Genomic DNA, 19,551 nt, shown 5'->3' with positions numbered 1-19,551 from the left:
TGCAAAAACTGAAAACCAAATGAATGCCCATTCAAGAAAGGAGTGGCGTATTACGCAGCCATTAGAAAAGAATGGGTGAGACATGTCCCATCTGTCTTGGAGGAACTTCTATTATGTATTTACCCTTAAGGTAGAAAATCAAGATGCAAAGTGTATGTGAAATGATTTAGCTTTTAAAAATGTGACACCCCACACCCCACCCCACCCAAAAAAACCTGCATCTGTATGTGTGTGTGGGAATTGTTACAGAGCTGGAAGGAAGGAAGGTAGGAAGGAAGGATGCCAAGCTGTTAACCTGGAGGGAAATGGGAGAGAAATACTTAAAAGCAAGTTTCTATATTTAAAAGCCATGTGTGTAGTGTAAGGCCATCCTTACACATGGAGATGGGGAAAGGATCATCACCAAAATATTAATGATGATTATATCAGGAATGGGATTACAAGTAACTTTTACTTTTTTCCTTATTTTTTCCATTTTAAAGGTTATATGAGTATGTTATTATTAAGTATATATATGAGTATATATTATGACTGTATGTTATTATTAAAATCAGTGGAAAATAAAGCTATTTGCATTGTTAGGTGCGGGGGAGGGAGGAGTATTGGCAGGTAGGCAGTCCCTGGGGGCCTAATTTAATGAGCACACAAGATCGATATTTCATTAACATATCAATTGCTGGCAGGCCAACTAAGGTTTTCCAAAATCTTGAAATGTAGGTTCTCTTAAGTAGCCAAACTGTCATCTGAAACATTGTTTACAATTCTCCCACTTAACTAATGCTGAAGAATGGAATGACTACAAATACCAAAGGGGCAGGAGATGATTAAAGGAGGTTTTATTTAAGTGCCATCAAATAACTGCATCTCCTGTACTCAACACAGTTTAGAATTCCTTCACCTAAGCTCATCTCCTAGCAATTTCCAAACCCTTTTATCATTGCTTTCAAATTCCCCCCCCCCCAACCATTTCTTTTTCCATATCTCTTGTGTATGGTTCTTAAAATCTTCATTATAAATCTTAAATCTTGGCTTTGCTCTTTTTATTGGTTCCTTCTTCACGGTTGGGCGTGCACCTGGCTGTCCTGCGCACGGCTCTTCCTCTTCTCCCCTTCTGTCTCTCAGTGGTCCTGCCAGGTTCGGGGGAGGGCAGCAGGGGTTCAGATCTTGTCTATGCGGTGCTTGAACACGCCAGGCTTTCCAAAAATGTTGGGGTCAGCTGGTGCAACAGGAAGTTGGGCTTCACCTGCTCTTTATTTCCACATTTATTGAGCATTGCTGGGTGTCCGTTGCCCGGCTAAGTATTCAAAGGTGAAGAAGGCACGATGCCAGAGGAATCACAATTAGATATGTGATCAGTTCTGGACTGTCCAGTGCTGCGTAAGCATTGAGGGAGGAGGCCACTGATGGGGAGGGGGAGTGAAGTAGGGGAGGAGTTGCTAGGGCTGGGCGGAGGGAATAGACAGCATGCGCAAAGGTCTAGTTCTCCAAGTGTGCCCCCAGACTAGCAACATCAACATCATCTGGGACTTATTGCAAATTCTAATTCTCAGCCCCCCACCCCCCACTCCCCATCTATCAAAGCAGAAACTCTGAGAGTGGGGACCAGCAATCTGTTTTACCAAGTCCTCCAGGCGATTCTGATGTATCCTGGAGTCCGAGAACCAAGGCTCTAGCAGAAGATGTTTAGGATAAGAGGGAAGGAGAGGAAACAAGGCTTTGAGAAGGGCCTCAGATGCCAGTTAAAGGAGTTAGGCTTTGCCCGGCAGGTGCGGCCTGCAGGGTTTTTAAGCAGGGACTGTGGCACTTACACAATTTCTCGCAACTCAACTCGTTTCTGAAAGTTCTAGCATTTTCTGTGCGCCCGAGGGCCGAGAGAGTTGATCCGCTCCGCATGGGGCTGAGTTCCCCCACCTGACGCGACACCAGGCGGCGAGCCAGAGAGGTCGGGCCGCAGACCTCTCCGCACCCTGGATCCGCGGGCTTGCCGTCCAGGAGGAGGTGGGCATACGCAGGGGCTGGGGCACGGACTGAGGCCGGGAAGGCACCGCCCGGGAAGCTGACCCAGCGCAGGAGGCCAACGCCGGGACCCAAGGACGGGGCAGAGGCGGCGAGCGTCTCTCCGGGCCCCGGATCAGCAGGCCCAGGCTCAGCCAGCGGCCTGCGGGTCGCGGCGTTTCGGGCCCGCGGGCCCCGCCCCCGGCCCCGCCCCGACGCGCGCCAGGCCCGCCTCCCTTGGGGGAAGCCGTCTCTGCCCGCGCCCGTGCGCGCGCCCGCGGCCGGGTTGCAGGGCTGGGCGCGTGCCCCGCGTCCCGGGCAGGAAGATGGTGGCGAGCGCGCGGGTGCAGAAGCTGGTGCGGCGCTACAAGCTGGCGATCGCCACGGCGCTGGCCATTCTGCTGCTTCAGGGCCTGGTGGTGTGGAGCTTCAGCGTCCTGGAGGAGGACGAGCCGGGCGAGGTGCTCCGACAGCCGGGCGGGCAGGCGGGGAGGCCGAGCTCGGGGGCGCGCGGGGTCCTCGCAGGGCTGCGGGCGGCCCCGGCCGGAGAAGTGGGACACCGGCCGCCTGCGTGCCGCGCGCGGGCGGCCGACTGAAGCAGGGCATCAGACTCCTGGCGCCCCCTTCCCGGACGGTCCTGGGGGCCTGCGCGCGGGGGCGGTGCGTGGCCCCGAGGCCCGGATCGCAGGCCTGCAAGGGCCCGGGGCGGGAGGAGTGGGTCTTGTTGGGATGGTCTCCAGCCCGGGGAGCAATGAAGGTCAGACGCGGGTGGCTGGGAGCCGGGCCGGGAGGCGGGGCTGGGCCCGAGCCTGCTCGAGGGTGGGGAGCCCCAGGCCAAACTTTCTGAAGTTGGGATGGGGCAGGGGTGTGCGCGCCGTGGGCTGAGGAATGGGGATGAGGGACCCTGGGCATCGGCGCCCAGCTGCGCCCGAGGGGCAGCTGCTGGTTAGGAAGTGGAGCCTGGGGGTGGAACTCAGTCCTGACACTGAGGGAAGAGCGAGTGAAGAGTGACCCTAAGGGAGAGAACTGGAGAATCCCTGAGGCGTGGCTTCCACAGCCAGGGGTCTGAAGAGCCTGCATGGGTCTTCTGGAGAGGACGGCAGGGGAACTGAGCTGGTGAGTTGGCCTCAGACCATTAGGGAATTGGGGACCGGCCACCTCTGACTCTAAGGGAATGGTGACAGCAGCAGCTGGTTTAGTAGAGCACCAGCCCCTGGAGCAGGGGCAAACCCCGTCCTGCTCTGTCCCCAGGGCCTTGCCTCGAAGGCCTCACTCACTCTCGGCCGATGTGGTTTCCGCTGGAGGCCCAGGCATGTGTTCCCCGGTGTGGTCAGGAGGGTCCAGTGGGGTCTGAGACCATCCTGAAAGGTAGAGGAGGATAGGCCAAACTCTGGCACTAAGCAGCGAGCCAGAGGGTAGGGCTTCCCCACCCCCACTTCTTGGTCCTGGTTCCTCGCACTCTGAGTCAGACACTGTGCTTGCTGTGTCCCCATGGGCCTCTCCACCTGGCAAGGTGAAGGCCAAGGGAGCCCTGGTGTCCACTTTCCTTTCCTGCATCTGGGCAGTCTGGGTGGCCCGCGGTGGAGACTGGGAGAAGAGCTGCCCCTGCCTTTTTTTGGGAGAACCAAGAGACTGGGATGGTGAGGGGAGCTGGGACAGAGTCACAGTGAGACCGTAACTCCAAAAGGAGCTGAGGGTGGGGGTGGGGGAGGCTGGTTCTGTGACATCTGAAGGGAGTGAGCTTGTTCTTTGTGGTCCAGTAAGTAGGAAGAAGGGGAAAAGAGTGTTCTGGGCTCAGTGTATGATGATTCTTTGGGCAGATGGAACGTTGTAAGATAGGATGGGCTGCTGAGGAGTTAGGGAGCCCTCTGTCCCTGGAGTATGTGAGCAGAGGTTGGTGACCACACTGGGAGGGGCCTGGCAAAGCACTGGAGGCTTCTCAGAAACAAACAGCCCTGGACTGCATGGCTCTGTGAATCTCCGGGTGGGCTGAGAGGTTGTCCAGGCCTCCAGGTTCCTGCTGCCCTGCCCCCATCCCGGGGTGGAGAACTGCCCCAAGTAAAACACTCGGGATCCCACCTCTCCACCCCCTCCTCCAGCTTCCTAGCAGAACCTGCTAGGGGAATCCCTGGACTAGAATGGAAGGAAGATCCTTCATGACCTAAAGGTTGTGCCGTCAAGCAGCCATTGGTGCTTGGACTCCTTGAGCAGCCACCTCAGGGTTGCCAGGCAGCGTAACATTATACTTGGGAAGGTGAGCACTGAAGTTGGACCACCCCCCTTCTCTGTCCTGTGTCCTAGTCCAGCGCTGCTACTAGTAAGTGATGTGACCACTGGCAGGTCACCGAACCTCTTCTCATGTCCTCGTCGGTATCCCCTCCCCAAGATGAGGGTAATAACAGCACCTCTCTCTCTCTGTGATGCCTGTGAAGTGTTTGTGGGAGCTGCTGGCACATGCTAAACGGTCAGTAAATAACTCTTATTTTTATCTCAATACTGCACAGTGGTAATAGGGATTTATTCGTTCATTCAGTCAGTCAGTCAGTAACAAATATTTATTAAGTCTTACTTCATACCGGGCACTGTGCTGACACTGGGGATACAGAAATAAATAAAATAGAAGAGGTCTCGGCCCTCCTGGGCAGGCAATCTGCAGGGAGAGACTGACAGTGAAAAGGAAACTCAAACACAAGGGGGCTGGTTTAGATAGGTGGTTGGGGAAGCTTCTGCAGGAAGTGGCCTGTGAGCTGAAAGACCCAGTCAGCCTGGGGAAGAGGTAGGCAGAGTTCAGGCAGAAGGCCCTGAGGAGAATGGGCTCAGCTGGGTGCCTTCGAGGAATGGAAAGGATGTGCGGTGTGTTCCCTGGAAGAAGGTTCAAGAGTTAGTCCAGGGCACATCCTAGAGACCACAGTGAGGGGCTGAGGTTTGATTCTAAGTGCAGTGGGAGAGCACTTACACCGAAGGGGTTTAAGCAGCGATGGGATGAGAGGTGCATTTAAGACGCACACTCTGCCCGTCTGTGAGGGGCTAGAGTGGAGACCAGAGATGACCATTAACATCCAGAGAGCCATTTTAATGGTTTTCAAACCTTTCATAAACATTGTCTCACAACTTACTTTAAATGCAGTCTGGGAAGTCCAAAGGTGTGGAATAAGAATTGCTTCTCTGTCTCCGTAGCTCAGAGAAGGATTCCAAGGAGAAGCTGCAGAGCCAGGAAATGGCAGAGGACTTTGAATTCCTCCTCAGTGGAGAGGAGGGGGCCACCTGGGAGGCCAGAATGCATCCAGACAGATGTCAGAGGGCCAGTTCCCATCCTTAGTAATTAGAGGGGACTCTGTCCCCAGGAGCTACTAGGGGCAACTCCTCTAGGGGGCACAAGTATGGGGCCCTGCTGATGCCCATATAAAGATGCCTGGGATGGGGCAGCGGCGGGGGCTGCTTCCCAGTAGGGGACGACCCCTTGCTGTTCCTCACTGCTGCCTTCTGGTCCCCCAGCTGCCTCTGGGACTGTCCTTCTCAGGGTCAGCCAGTTCCCTGCTGCAGTGCAAGGCACCAGCATGCCCATCTCCTCCCACATCCTGTCCCCCACCACAGCCAGCCTGGCCCTGTGCCCCTTGCCTTGCCCTCCCGACCAGCTTCCTGACTCGCAGATACTGGCTTCCACCCTGAGAGCCCACAGCTCCTCTGCTGTCTCTATCCACCTCAGCTTGAGAATGTCTTTCTCTGCCCACTGTGTGGCCAGGTCTGACATCACCAGCTTCATGTACACTCGGTTCAGTGGGGCTGCAGCCACCTTTCCTGGGGGCTGCCCAGTCCAGGGTGCCCTCCCCAGTGTGGGTACAGAATGGGGTCTGCTGCCTCCTCTCCACCCTGCCCTCCCTCTTGCAGGTGTCTCTTCTCAGATAGGGGTAGACACCCCCACTCTCACTGGGCACCTCCCAAGAGATCAGAGGGCTGGCTGGATGCCAGGCACTGAAGGCTTGGGTACCAAGTGTAGAGGTGGGGCCCTGGCCCTAAGGTGGCTGTCCGTCTGACATGTGAGATGACTGCCCTGCTCTGACAGGGGAGGGGAGGGGCAGGGAAAACTCAGCCCAATGGTCCAAAGTATCTGAAGGCCTTGGCTTCTCTCCTGCTTTACGTGTGACCATTTCCTAGTCCCCTTCCATGAATAATAATAATAAGGATGACAGCATTTACTGAATGCTGAGCCTATGCCAAGAGCTTTTCATTCATTCATTCATTCACCAAACATTTATTGACATTCTTCTGGGCTCTGGGAATACATCCGTGAGCAAAACAACAAAACGCTTTGTCCTCATGGACATGACATTTCTTAAGGGGAGAAACACAGAAGAACACAGTATACACGTAGACACAGAAGTACATTTCAGGACGAGAGGTAGTAATAAGTGCTGTGGGAGAAACTAAGTGGAGGATGAGGGACGGCTGGAGTTTTAAATACAGTGGCCAAGGTGGCCTTCCTGAGAAGATGCCACCTGAGCAAGGAATTGGAGGCAGGGAATTCCAGGCGCAGGGGACAGTGAATGCCAGCTGGGATGGAAGGACCTTGAGAAGGCCCTGGTGGCTGGAGGAGAGTGAGCATGAGGAGACGCTAGTAGGAGATGAGGTCAGAGACTGGAGGGGCAGGGAGTGGGCAGCCAGACGCTGCTCACATAGCCTTCCTAGGTTCATGCTAGGGCTTTGTCCTCAGAGAGGGAACCATGGGTGGCTTCAGGCAGAGCTGAGGTGAGATGGGACTGGTTTTAACAGGAATACTGGCTACTGTAATGAGAAGGGATGATGGGAATCCAGAGTAAGAGCAGGGATTCCAGGCAGGGGTGGTGGTGATGGAGGTAGTGAGAAGTGGTCAAATTCTAGAGGTATTTTGAAGGTAGTCCCAACAGGATTTACTGATGATGGAGTATGAGGAAAACATGACAAAGTGTTTTGTCGGAGTGACTTGAAGAATGGAGTCGCTATTAACTGAGATGGGGAAGACTGAGGTAGGAGCCGGCTGCGGGGAGATCAGGAACTCGCTGTTGGATTTGTGGGGTTGGTAGCAAGCTCCCAAGGGAGGCATCAAGGAGGCTGGCAGCTAAATACATGAAGGTTCAAGGAAGAGAGAGAAACCTGGGAGTGGATGGGGTTAAGAGACTGAGTGAGGTCACCTGGGAAGCTCAGACAAGGACAGCCCCAGGGTGGCCTTGGGAGACAAGGAAGGGTCAGTCTAGAAGGCTGATAAGGAGTGGTCATGGAGGCAAGGGGCATGAGAAGCACCAGGAGGACATCCTAGAAGCCAGGGGGGAGGGTGCTTCAGAGGCTGTGGTCCAGCGAGTCATGCTGCTAGGCCAGGCCAGAAGAGGACTTGCACAGAGAGTGGAGAGAGGAAGGGGACAGCTGGTGGAGACAGCTCTTCCTAGCTGCATTATCTCATGCTCTATCTCACCGGACACTCACACTTCCCTCCTGTGTTTTATAGCTGAGGGAACCCGCTCAGGGAATGTAGGTAACTGGGGGAGTGGCAGAGCTGGGCAGGGGGCCCTGGTGATAGTCACACAGTGCCTCTCGCTCCTCCATCCCTTCTGTGTCTCATCTTCCAGACACCAGCCAGACGTCCTATGTGCCACCTACACCGCCGGGCACTGAGGAGATGGTGCTGATGTGACAGCTTCTCCCCAAGGAGTGTGGTGTGCTAGAACATCCGACTCCCAGGCAATCAGGGTGGCTTCACACATGAGGACTCAGGGCTGGGTCTTGGAGGATGGATGGGATTTGGTCAGGCAAGGAAGGTCACAAAAGGGGGACAGGGAAAGCTGGGAAGAGGGTGGGCATATACACTTTCAAGTGTAATGGGACCATCTAGGGAAGTGTCTGGGTGTGACGAAGAGGATGCAGGAGCCAGAGAGCAGGGCTGTGGAGGCGCAGCGCTCAGCTTTCCCTTCGAGAGAGACCCTGCCACAAGGAGCAGTGAGTTGCCAGCCTGCAGCTGCAGGTGGTGCCTTCAGGCTCTGCCTCAGCCTCCCAGCCATGGCCAAGCACCTCCTGGGCCACCCCCAGCTCTGGTATCAGAGCTCCCATCTCCAGGCTGTCTCTGCCCTGGAGCTTCCCGTTAGCTGGCCAAGGTCCTCTCCAAGCTGAGCTGTTGTCTGAAGCTCTTCCTTCCCCTTCCTTGCACGGATGTCAGGCCAACTTGGTGGTCTGAAGTCTTTCCCTGCTGGCTCCTACTCCTGCCTCCTTATTGTCCAGAAGTGTGACCCCCCCGGTGAATCTCTTGCACTCTGACTCTCTCTTGGTCTTTGCTTCCCAGAGAACCGGACCAATAACGAGGTCTTAGATTTCACCTCTGTCCTCCCCACTGGGCAAGACCCCTTTGCTCTGTTGCGGCCTCAGCACACCCACGTGGAAATACTGTATCGGCGGAATGCTTTCCCTCTGATGAACACTGTCTTCCCAGCCAGGCCCGGTGGGAGTGCTGGGTGGACACTCTTGTGTCGTCTGCAGGGTCTTTGCACACTTCTAATAAATGTGGATGTTGATTTTCATATTTGCTGAAAAAGAAAGTGGTATCTGAATCCAAAGCACAAAAGAGATACAGTGCCCTGTGATATGTGTGGCAGCGGGAACGTGGGTGCGATGGTGCCACAGGGGAGGGCGACATTTCCTCCCTGGCCGGTTAGGGAGGCCTCCCGGCAGAAGTACTGTTTGTGCAGAGTCCTCGGGTGAACAATGCTTTTCTAGACAAAGGGTGTTAGGGGCTTCTAAGCCTGAGGCCAACAGGGAGCTAAAAGCAGGAGAGTGACTGTCCCAGTGACCTGTCTGCCTATCTTTTACAGAAAGGAAGGCAGAAGAAGCCACGGCCGCTAGACCCCGGCGAGGGCTCCAAGGACACAGACAGCTCAGCTGGGCGGAGGGGCAGTGCAGGCAGAAGGCATGGGCGCTGGCGGGGCCGCGCTGAGAGCCCCGGCGTGCCTGTGGCCAAGGTGGTGCGGGCGGTAACCAGCCGGCACAGGGCCAGCCGGCGGATCCTGCCCACCCCACCCCCAGAGGCCCCGGGCCGCCAGAACCTGAGTGGGGCAGCCGCTGGGGAGGCGCTGGTTGGGGCAGCTGGCTTCCCACATGGAGACACAGGGAGTGTGGAGGGTGCCCCCCAGCCCACAGACAATGGCTTCACGCCCAAGTGCGAGATCGTGGGCAAGGATGCGCTGTCTGCACTGGCTCGGGCCAGCTCCAAGCAGTGCCAGCAGGAGATCGCCAACGTGGTGTGTCTGCACCAGGCCGGGGGCCTCATGCCCAAGGCTGTACCCCGGCACTGCCAGCGGGCTGGTAAGAGATGGGCATGGGCGGAGAGGTAGCAGCATGGGAGGGGGCGTGGCAGGGATCCTCACCCCCATTTCTCTGGGATAAAAGCTCGGAGGGGCCTATCTCCCAGCCCAAGTCGGTGATGAGTGCGCTAAGTGGCAGAGATGGAGCTGGGGCCCAGGACCATGGGGCACCAGGTCCAGAGTTCTTCCTTCAGAAGACGGGCAGCCCCCTCTTCCCATCTCGCCTCCCGCCGGTGACCTAGGAAGGGGCCTCACCGATGCCCCTGTTCTCTGCTCTCAGGGAAGATGAGCCCCGGCATCCAGTGGGATGAGGTCCGGGCCCAGCAGCCCGTGGATGGCCCCCCAGTACGAGTCGCCTACATGCTGGTGGTTCATGGCCGTGCCATCCGCCAGCTGAAGCGTCTCCTCAAGGCTGTCTACCACGAGCAGCACTTCTTCTACATCCACGTGGACAAGGTACTGTGGCCGGGGGAGACCAAGGGCAGCTGAGTGAGCAGAGCAGAGACCCAGAAGGTCATGGACAGACAGTGTCTCCAACCTGCTCAGGTGGCCCAGAGGGGAACAGGCTTGGAATGGGGGACAGCCAGCACCAGGTGACTCGGCCGCTTTGGAGCTGGAGCCCTGGCCTGTGTTGTCTCCATTCCACGTCACTTGTATTCTGCCCCAGTACAAGGGTGGGGTGGGGAGGTTGTAATGCTGGGGAGCTCTTTCTGCAGCTGCTGAGTTTCCCCTCTTCCCCACACCTCCCACAGCGCTCCAACTACCTGCACCGTGAGGTGGTGGAGCTGGCTCGGCAATATGATAATGTGCGGGTGACGCCCTGGCGCATGGTCACCATCTGGGGTGGGGCCAGCCTGCTGAGGATGTATCTGCGGAGCATGCGGGACCTGTTGGAGGTGCCTGGCTGGGCGTGGGACTTCTTCATCAACCTCAGTGCCACCGACTACCCGACCAGGTACAGGGTGGTGATCTGAACCCTCTGGATGGGAGGGTGCCCATCTGGGCACTCGGGGCTCGAAGGTCCTGAGGGACTCTTTCCCTCCACCAGGCCCCATTATGGGATCGCACAGCCCAGACACGGTCCCTTGGCCCCAGCCATGTCTTAGGGAGGGGGTTAGTGAAAGATGATTATGTGAGGATTGAGAGGGACAAGAGATGGGGAGGAGGAGCCTGTACTGGGGAGCCTGGGTCAGACAGCAAGGGGTGGAGGAAGGAGTGGTCTTCCTTGGGGGCCTCAGGTGCTTACCACCCCAGAGCATCAATCTGGGGTCGGGCATGTGGCCAGGATGGCTCTCCGTGAGAAAGGAAGTGGCCATGGTGTGAAGATGAGGAGTGCTGGAGGGGCTCTGCTCTGGGCCAGTGACAGCCACCTCACACACGCTGTCCACACCCCATTCCCTCTTCAGGACCAATGAGGAGCTCGTGGCTTTCCTGTCCAAGAACCGGGACAAGAATTTCCTGAAGTCGCATGGCCGGGACAACTCCAGGTGAGGGGGTGTGGGAGGCCCTAGGGTCTTGCCACACACCCGCATAGGGGGCTCGGTGGCCCCAGCCCTGGGTTACAAAGCCACCAAACCAATCACAGATTGAGGAATGCCAGTTCCTGGAATGATGAGCACCTGGGTCCCACCTTGCAAAACCCTCAGCCACGGCCCGTCTGCCTCCCACAGGTTCATCAAGAAACAGGGCCTGGACCGGCTCTTCCATGAGTGTGACTCCCACATGTGGCGCCTGGGCGAGCGGCAGATCCCCGCAGGCATCGTGGTGGACGGCGGCTCTGATTGGTTCGTGCTGACGCGCAGCTTTGTGGAGTATGTGGTGTACACAGACGACCCACTGGTGGCCCAGCTACGTCAGTTCTACACGTATACACTGCTCCCAGCTGAGGTGGGTGACCGGGGCCCGCACCAGGCCAGGGAGGGTGCAGTCCGGGTGCCCGCAGCTCACCCTCTGCCCACCCTGCCACCCACAGTCCTTCTTCCACACGGTGCTGGAGAACAGCCCGGCCTGCGAGAGCCTCGTGGACAACAACCTGCGGGTCACCAACTGGAACCGCAAGCTGGGCTGCAAGTGCCAGTACAAGCACATCGTGGACTGGTGCGGCTGCTCTCCCAACGACTTCAAGCCGCAGGACTTCCTTCGGCTGCAGGTGCTTCCCTACGGCCCCCAGTCTCTGCCCCTTGACAGGGCGTCACCCCAGCTTTTTGCCATGTGCTTTCCAGGGTCAGAAGTAATCCAGGGCGGTCCAGTCAGAATTTGCAGTCCCTTCACTGGGCGCAGTCCTCAGGGATCTGGGGCTACACTGGCAGCAGGAAAAGCACTGGGAGGCTGGGCTCTCGGCAGCGCTGGGCAGGCCCCTCCCCTGCCGTGCTCTCTGGAACTTCCAGACCCCTTCACCCTCCTTGCCTCTCCTGCTCCAGCAAGTCTCCAGACCCACCTTCTTCGCCCGGAAGTTTGAGTCGACTGTGAACCAGGAGGTACTGGAAATCCTGGACTTCCACCTGTATGGCAGCTACCCCCCCGGCACCCCGGCCCTCAAGGCCTACTGGGAGAACACCTACGACGTGGCCGACGGCCCCAGTGGGCTCAGTGATGTCATGCTCACCGCTTACACTGCCTTTGCCCGCCTCAGCCTGCGCCATGCCACCACCGCTGCATCCCCACTGGCCAACCCACTCTGCAGGTGAGACCTCCTTCTGACGTTTTGCAGACTCCCAAGGTGTGGTGCCCTATGGGGAGGCCAATCAGAAAGAGATAGCCCCTGCCCCCCAGGGAGCCCCCAGTCTGAGGCAGGGAAAAATGCAAATAAAACAGATACAGCAAGAGCCAGGCACATAGGTGCTGTGGGTGTGAGATTTGGGACAAAGGAAGCGTCTGGGGATGGGACTCCCCAGAGCCCCCTCCCTGAGACTCCAGGCCAAGTTGGGTGTGCTGATGGCATCTCCCTTTCTCCCTGCTGGAACCTTCTTAGGTTTGAGCCCAGGGGCTTGCCGTCCAGCGTGCACCTGTATTTCTATGACGACCATTTCCAGGGCTACCTGGTGACGCAGGCGGTGCAGCCCTCAGCCCAGGGGCCGGCAGAGACGCTTGAGATGTGGCTGATGCCCCAGGGGTCGCTGAAGCTGTTGGGGCGCAGTGACCAGGCCAGCCGGCTCCAGAGTTTGGAGGTGGGACAGGCCCTCCCCTTGCTTTTTCCTGACCCCCAGCAAGACTCAGGGCAGCGGGGGGAGAGGGATAGACACCAAGGGAGGGCTAAGGACTGGGCTAGGTCTTTCAGGACTGGATTCATGGGTCTTCTTTCCCAGTGATGGCAACCTTGGGATGCACAGAGGACATGCAGTCAGCAGGGAGGGGACTGTGGTTCCACTACAACGCAAGCCCAGTCTTCTACACTCCAGGGATTTTCTTCTAAAGGGACTTGGACATTCCAGTCGGGCCAGAAGGTTAGGCTTTTGAGTGTCTCCTCAGTCTCTTTCTCAGAGGCCTTGGCTCCACGTGGGGATGGTCTCTGGGCAGGGCTTTGAAACTTATCTCTGCCTTACTGCCCCCAGCACTGCAGAACAGGAGCCTAGACTGAATCTCAGAGCTTAGAGAGATATTAAAGAAATCCTGAAAAAAAAAAAAATCCTAGTCTGAGCCCATTATTTTGCAGATGGGGAAACTGAGGCCCAAAAAGAGACAGTAACTGGCCTGAGGTCACAGGAGTTAGAGGCAGCAGCAGGTAGAAAGAAGGACTTTCCCCTGGCCCCTGCCCAGCTGCCTCCCTCCCTACAGGTTGGCACCGAGTGGGACCCCAAAGAGCGTCTTTTCCGGAACTTTGGGGGGTTGCTGGGGCCCCTGGATGAGCCTGTGGCCATGCAGCGCTGGGCCCGAGGCCCCAACCTCACAGCCACCGTGGTGTGGATCGACCCCACCTATGTGGTGGCCACGTCTTACGACATTGCAGTAGATGCGGAAACCGAGGTCACGCAGTACAAGCCCCCACTGAGCCGGCCCCTGCGGCCAGGGGCCTGGACTGTTCGACTGCTTCAGTTCTGGGAGCCACTGGGTGAGACCCGCTTCCTCGTGCTGCCCTTGACCTTCAACCGCAAACTACCTCTCAGGAAAGGTAAGGATCTAGTTCCTAAATGATGCCCAGGAGCCAGACAGAATAGGATTTGCCAGGAAGGTGACCCCCAGAAGCTAACCATTAGAGTAGGGAAGGAGGAAGGTTGCAGCCTTGATCATCCAACCCTAAGCATGCCAGGGCCCTGCACTGTGGTCTGTATGGTGCTTGGGTGTCAGGCAGACTTGGCTCTGAAACTTTAGCTGGGCTGTTATCCTTGGCAAATTACTTGGCCTTCCTGAGCCTCAAGTCTTCCTACACATACAGTAAGAGTTCTACAATTGCTAGAGACCTGAGTGCAATGGACACAAATCCACTCAAACTAGCTCCAGTGAAAAAGAGGAAATTATTGGGAAAATGCAGGGCTCTCCCCCACAGAACCCAGGAATGTTCTCACTGGGAACCAGAGGTACTTTCTCAGTCTCTGGGGCCACTTTGTCCCTCATCCTGTGCTCTGTGTTTATCAGCCTTAGGGTCTGGCTCCTCAATACATGATACATGGCCTCTCAGTGTAACAGAGACTGACCAGGGCCTCTTGGTCCCCAAGTTCCACATTCTTGGGACAGCAAGTCTGACTGGCCATCCTCCCAGTCCATTGTGTGGCCAGGTGGGCAGGGTCACATGGCCCTCTGCCCACTGGGCTGAGGCTAAGAGAGCAGACTCTGACCATAGGCCTAGACTGCAGGTTCCTGCAAGGGGGTTCTAACACAAGTAACTACCCCCTGGGAGATATTACGGATGAGTATGTGGGTAAAAATGGCTGGTATACAGTAGGTGCTCAGTAAGTAGATAGAAGTTTCCTTCCTCCAGTCACATCCTATTGCAGAGAAGGTGGGTCAGAGCAGGGATAACCCAGAGGATGACAGGGTACTGGGATGGGGCAGCGGCTGTGGCAGATTAGAGGGGTAAGCCACACCCCTGCTCTCCTAGGACTCCGAGCCTGATGGAGGAGACGGAGCAAGGAGGGGGTGAGAATGGAGGCAAGCTTTATAGCAGGCGGGTATTGGAGCTGAGCTTTGAATGAGCTGGACTTCTATAGACAGAGAAGGGAATTCTAAACTGAGGGAACGAAGTTGGCAGGTGTCTGGTGCATGAGGGGAGCAGGGGAATAGGCAGGCGGTGGTGGGAAGGGAGGCTGACAAAGTGAATAGGGCCCCACAGCTGGGAGGCCTGGGTACTAGGCCTCTGATGGCTCTGGGAACCACTGGAGGGGGTTGAGAAGGTGCATGGGTGACACAGACCAGAACATTACCAGAAAGTAACCTTACTTTCTAAAGTGCCTTAAGCCCACTGTTTTATTTAATCCTTAAGTTGGGAATCAAGGGATCACTGTCTTGATTTTATAAAACTAACAGTTTTACAGGCACAGAAAGTTCTGCAGATTAGCCCAAGGTCACTCAGCAAGATGAGACTCGGTTAGTAGAATTAGGACAGGAACTAGGGTGCCCAGACCTGACTCCCATGGTTTGGCCTTCGTGGAATCGCTGGGGCGGGGCATGCTCACTCCCTGCTCTGCACCCCCAGATGATGCCAGCTGGCTGCATGCCGGGCCACCCCACAACGAGTATATGGAGCAGAGTTTCCAGGGCCTGAGTGGCATCCTGAACCTGCCTCAGCCAGAGCCTGCGGAGGAGGCCGCCCGGCTGCATGCAGAGCTCACGGGCCCCGCGCTGGAGGCCTGGGCAGATGGGGAACTGAGCAGCTTTTGGTCTGTGGCTGGACTGTGTGCCATGGGCCCCTCCGCCTGTCCCTCCCTGGAGCTCTGCAGACTGACCAGCTGGAGCTCTGTGTTCCCTGACCCCAAATCGGAGCTGGGGCCTGTCAAAGCAGATGGGCGACTCAGGTAGCAGGGCCCCAGCCAGCGCCCCCGGATGACCTGGGGAATTGCACCTTACAAACAGTGGAGGGGCGTCCTCCTCACAGGCAAGAACCAGAGGCCCAGGCAGTGCACCCATGTCAACCATCAAGAACGCATGTGGACGGCAGGGAAGGTGGCCATAATACTACTGCTGACGGCTCTGCTAGGGACCAGACATTGGCAGGAACATGGGCTCCAGCTTCCAGGGCCCACTCTTCCTCACCTTCCCCTCTGATTTTTTTTTTAAAGGAAAATGGGTGGTGGAGGATGAACTGGAAACAAAAGATGTGCAATAGGGCTCAGAGCAGCCCCAGGAAGTGGGCCATGGCCCTGGGGAGCAGGGGCCTGACGAGCCTGTCTGCTGTTGCTCCGGGGGTGGCTGGGCCTGCCTTGCTCTCCAGGACCTCATTCCCCAGCCTTGGCCTGTGGTGCTCACGGCCAAGGCTCTGTGGGGTGCAAGTGTGGTGCCAGGCTCTGAGGGCCAGAGAACAGGCGATTTAGGGGAGCATTGTGGAGCTGGATGCTAATGGGTCAGCCTCTCCTCTTGCAGCCAGGGGACCACAGAAGAAGGGGTGGGGCTGGCTCCAGGGCTTTCCAGCATACCCTGCCCCTGATGAGAATGGCAGGGCACTGGGACCTACTGGGACTACGGCAGAGTCTCCCAGGTACCCTGAACTGCAAGCAGGGCTGGGGCTCCCGCCCTGCAGGGGCAAGCCCTCGTGAGCAGCATGGGAAGAAGACTCTGCTGGGGCTCTCAGAAGAACCTGGAGCAGCATTGTGCCTGAAGCTCAGTGTCGAGTCTGAAATATGCAACAGAAGAAATATATCTATCTCTCTAAACCAAGCCTCTGTTTTTCCTCCTGGCTGACAAGTGAGCCATCACTGTTGGGCCTTCTCCTGAAAGTCTTGGCTGGTGCTTTGGCAGAAGGTGGAGGTCTCATGCCCCCAGAGTGGGAGCAGTTTAGAATCCATTCAAGAGCCAGAAGGGACACAAGAAACCATCCAATCCAGATCCCTCTTTTTCTGAGGGGTAAACAAACAGGCCCAGAGACGCTCAGAGACTTCCTCATTGCCACCCAGCAGGCCAGCAGGAGAGCCAGTTCAGTTTGTCAGGGTCCCAACCCAGCGCTTGTTCCCTTGCAGCCAGAGGCTGGCTTCTCTGCGTTTGGCGTCACCAGGGCCCGTGAGTTATCAGGCACCCTCAAGAACAGAGGCCATCCCAGCCAGGGCCTGGTGGTTTTCATTGCCCCTTTAGAGGCAGAAGCAGTGGTGGTTTGGGTTCTTAGCCATTGCTTTAGGACCTGGGAGGGCCACATGGGAAGGTTTGTCCGACCTCCCTCTTTTTCTCAAGCCCTTTCTCCCCTCCGACTCTCCTGCCATTGTTAGCAAGGGGTATCATTCCTTACTTTACGTGGGAGCAAGGGTGAAGGTTTCTCAGACCTTTAAAATCACCCTGTCAGCCAGTCACCAGGGCCTGGTCAGCTCAGCCTGGGGAACAAAAGGTCCTGAACATGTCAAGTTTTTCAAGTTGCCAGGAGAGGGCACCCCTGACCACCAGTAGCAGCCTTTGGGTTTCTGCTTGTTCAGCCACTGTGCTGACCCTGCACAGTATCTCATTTAATCCTCAGAACCCTGTGGGGCGGGCACTTCTATTATCTTCGTTTAGCACATCAGGAACCTGAAATGATGAACCCAAAGTCAAAATGATTAGGTGGTGGCTGCGGGCTTCAGATGGAAGCAGGAGGACTCCACACCCCTCTGCCACCACATTCTCCTGCTCTAAGGGCCGGTAACAGCAAAAACTCCCAAGGAAATAGTGCTTGGGTTCAGGGCCTGAGATGATTGCTTTTTTCTGGCTCCAATTTTAGTCGAGCTTCCTATCTGAAGCTCTACTCTGGTTCTCTAAAACTTTTTTTTACATCAACCTTTAAGTCAATGAAAAGAAAAATTAGTAATGGGTTTAGCATATTAGGCACAGGCAGTAAATATCAGAACATTTAGAGTCTGCTGCCTAAGGGTTCACAGGCCAGCCTGCAGGCTTAACCCAGGCTACGGCTATGCTATGGACTAGCGCACCTTTTTCCAGTCTTATTTTTTGAACTTGGGTGGGACATGCAGTCTGTTTCAGCCCCAGCCCCTGCCAGGTTCTAGTTACTGTCACTGCTGTGAACACTTTGAGCTTGCACTTTTAGCCCAGTGGATTGGGATCCTGACTGAGGGTTCTGCGTTAATTGGTCTGAGGTGGCAACCCAGCCTTGCTATGGATTCGAAGCTCCCCCAGGCAATGCTGATTCACAAAGCCCAGCCCCACCCCCACTGCTCTGGCCGGCTCATCTTGGCCCTGTGAGTGAGAAGTGTCTGTGGGACTGGAGTGGTCAGAGTGTGGGGCTGGCGTGCAGGCCCTCCTCTCCTGTCCTCTCCCCCATCCAGATCACTGAAGCAAGTGCGAGTGCAGCTTCTCTGCCTGAATTCCTGGTCAACAGTGTTTTCCACCTCTATCTTTCCATAGGGTTGAGCTTTTTTAGGCTTTGAAATCCTCCCCTGGCTGGGCCCCTGGGGCAAAATCGGGAGACTGGCTAGGCTAAGGTGGGGTGGGCTGGGCCCCTGGAGCTGCACAAGAATTCCTTTGGAAGGAGAAGGGCCTGGGGAGAGAGACTTGTATTTTGTGCACAGTTTCCAGGACAACTATGGACACCCCAGTTCCATTAGAGATGGATGCAAAGACCAGAGGACAGCCAACTGGCATGTGGCACCCAGTTATCTGGGCCAATGGGAAGTAGAGGAGGGGCCAGGGGCAGAGTCAGGCTAGAAGGGGATTGGGACTGAGAAGCATAGACATCTGGGTGAGTTGGAGCTCCCCTGGCTGTCTTCTGGTTTTAGCAGAGGCTGAGTCTTCCTGCCCACCCTGTCCCCTGCCAGTTGTTGAGGGACCCTTATGTCTGCCAGGCCTGCAAAGTGGAGTGCCTTCCCATCTATAGGACATCTATACGTCCTGGCATGGTATCGACCATGACAAGCAGAGGCAGAAGCTGAGAACCTGTAGAGCTGCTCAGATACCCTGGCTCTGAATGAAGTTGCTTCTCTGGGCCAGGGTCCCTGAGTTGGAAGGTTGCCCAGTGGGGACAGAGGAGAGATCGAGTCCTGTGGCCCTGCTGGCTGTCTTCAGGGTCATCCAAGGCCGATGCCCTTACTTGGCACTCCTCTGCCACTGCTGCTCACTGTGGACGACAGCCTCCTAGCCACAGTTGTGGCCACTGGTGAGTATCTATTACTGGCCCAAGCCCCAGGGTTGGGGCAGATGCACCCTTGGCCCCTACCAGAGGCCAGAAGCCCAGCCTCTTTATCTATAGGGTCACCTGGAGCAAGCCACTTGGGAAGAATGCTATGTGTGGTTGGTCTCTGAACCCTGGGGTTCCTTCCCTGCTGAGTTCTATGATGCCACAGTCCGTGACAGTGGAAGAAGAGCTGGGCACCAGGAGTCTGAGTTCAGACTGTTCAGTCCTACCCTTCGTCCTCAGATCCAGTTTCTAAGGATATCTGCCCCTGCCACAAACTCCTTCTCCTCCCTAAGTCTGTCCCTCTGTATACTCCCTTTCATACACCACCCCTTCCTTGGGGTGAGCAGGATAAAGCTGCTCTGTCCTCCCTCCTCCCTCTGCCACAGGGAACTGACACACAGCAGCAAAGGGGAGCTGTCTGCCCCTCAGTTTCCCCTGCATGTCAAGCTGATACTAGTTCCAGCCAGGTCATTCCTACCCAACTCCTGGAGTGGAATTCCAACCTGGAAAGGTGAGATGGGACCGTGCATGCCAGGTCCAGGCTGAACCCGGGACATTGCCTCTGGGGAAAGGATCGTTTCATCCCAGTGTTCATCATGGCTGTTCTGCTGCTGTACCAGTGCAAGCCCCACTACTGCCACGTCCTCTGCTCCTGCCACTTCTTCTGGGGCCCCAGCTAATATGTAAGCACCGTGACCCATCAACCCCTTCCCTTCAGGGCCCCCTACTCCAATCCCAACAAAAGGACACCTGCTCTCTGCTTAGTATGGAGGGGGCCTTTGAATCTACTCTATGCTCTCTGCATCTTCCAGTCTGGGTTCCCTCTGGGCTAAGGAAGCAGTATGGAAAGGGTTAACAACATCCTGGCTAGCCTCCCTGGCCATTGTGAAACAGGACCCAGTGCTGTGAGCTGCTGGTGAAGAAAATGGTCTCAGCTCTCCAAGCCAACTGGAGGCCCACATTCTCCCTGGCTCCCAGGGGAAAGCCCAGAGC

General features: G+C 56.4%; 1 protein-coding gene and 1 long non-coding RNA gene across 3 annotated transcripts; one reads left to right on the top strand and one right to left on the bottom strand.

Moving 5' to 3' along the window:
* Positions 1 to 819: 819 nt before the first annotated feature.
* Positions 820 to 2,179, bottom strand: LOC135323277 (uncharacterized). The gene is made up of 2 exons (XR_010384683.1): positions 1,809 to 2,179; positions 820 to 1,294 (listed from the first exon to the last, which is right to left on the bottom strand). It is a non-coding gene; the product is annotated as an uncharacterized LOC135323277 (long non-coding RNA).
* Positions 2,180 to 2,282: 103 nt separating this feature from the next.
* XYLT2 (xylosyltransferase 2) lies at positions 2,283 to 16,120 on the top strand. Of its 2 annotated transcripts, XM_031469558.2 has the most exons (11): positions 2,283 to 2,456; positions 8,829 to 9,318; positions 9,598 to 9,773; positions 10,070 to 10,272; positions 10,724 to 10,804; positions 10,988 to 11,204; positions 11,290 to 11,466; positions 11,738 to 12,000; positions 12,289 to 12,484; positions 13,092 to 13,425; positions 14,947 to 16,120. In XM_031469558.2, the coding sequence occupies exons 1-11, from the start codon at positions 2,322 to 2,324 to the stop codon at positions 15,267 to 15,269; spliced, it is 2,595 nt and encodes an 864-aa protein (XP_031325418.1). In that variant the 5' UTR covers positions 2,283 to 2,321; the 3' UTR covers positions 15,270 to 16,120. The 2 variants fall into 2 exon arrangements, with proteins under 2 accessions (XP_031325418.1, XP_031325419.1); XM_031469559.2 differs by lacking the exons at positions 13,092 to 13,425; positions 14,947 to 16,120 and adding an exon at positions 12,623 to 12,942.
* Positions 16,121 to 19,551: the final 3,431 nt, after the last annotated feature.

Source organism: Camelus dromedarius, chromosome 16 (assembly GCF_036321535.1).
Source record: "Camelus dromedarius isolate mCamDro1 chromosome 16, mCamDro1.pat, whole genome shotgun sequence".
Lineage (NCBI taxonomy): Eukaryota > Metazoa > Chordata > Mammalia > Artiodactyla > Camelidae > Camelus > Camelus dromedarius.
Note: the sequence above shows the minus strand (reverse complement) of the source record. Positions and strands in the feature narration are given on the sequence as shown.

What these genes read in the sequence shown, in the direction of transcription:
- XYLT2 (XM_031469558.2), top strand. Translation starts at nt 2,322, where the DNA reads ATGGTGGCGAGCGCGCGGGTGCAGAAGCTGGTGCGGCGCTACAAGCTG. An exon ending in CTGGCCAACCCACTCTGCAG is followed by an intron (nt 12,001 to 12,288) that starts GTGAGACCTCCT and finishes GAACCTTCTTAG; the next exon opens with GTTTGAGCCCAGGGGCTTGC. An exon ending in CAAACTACCTCTCAGGAAAG is followed by an intron (nt 13,426 to 14,946) that starts GTAAGGATCTAG and finishes CTGCACCCCCAG; the next exon opens with ATGATGCCAGCTGGCTGCAT.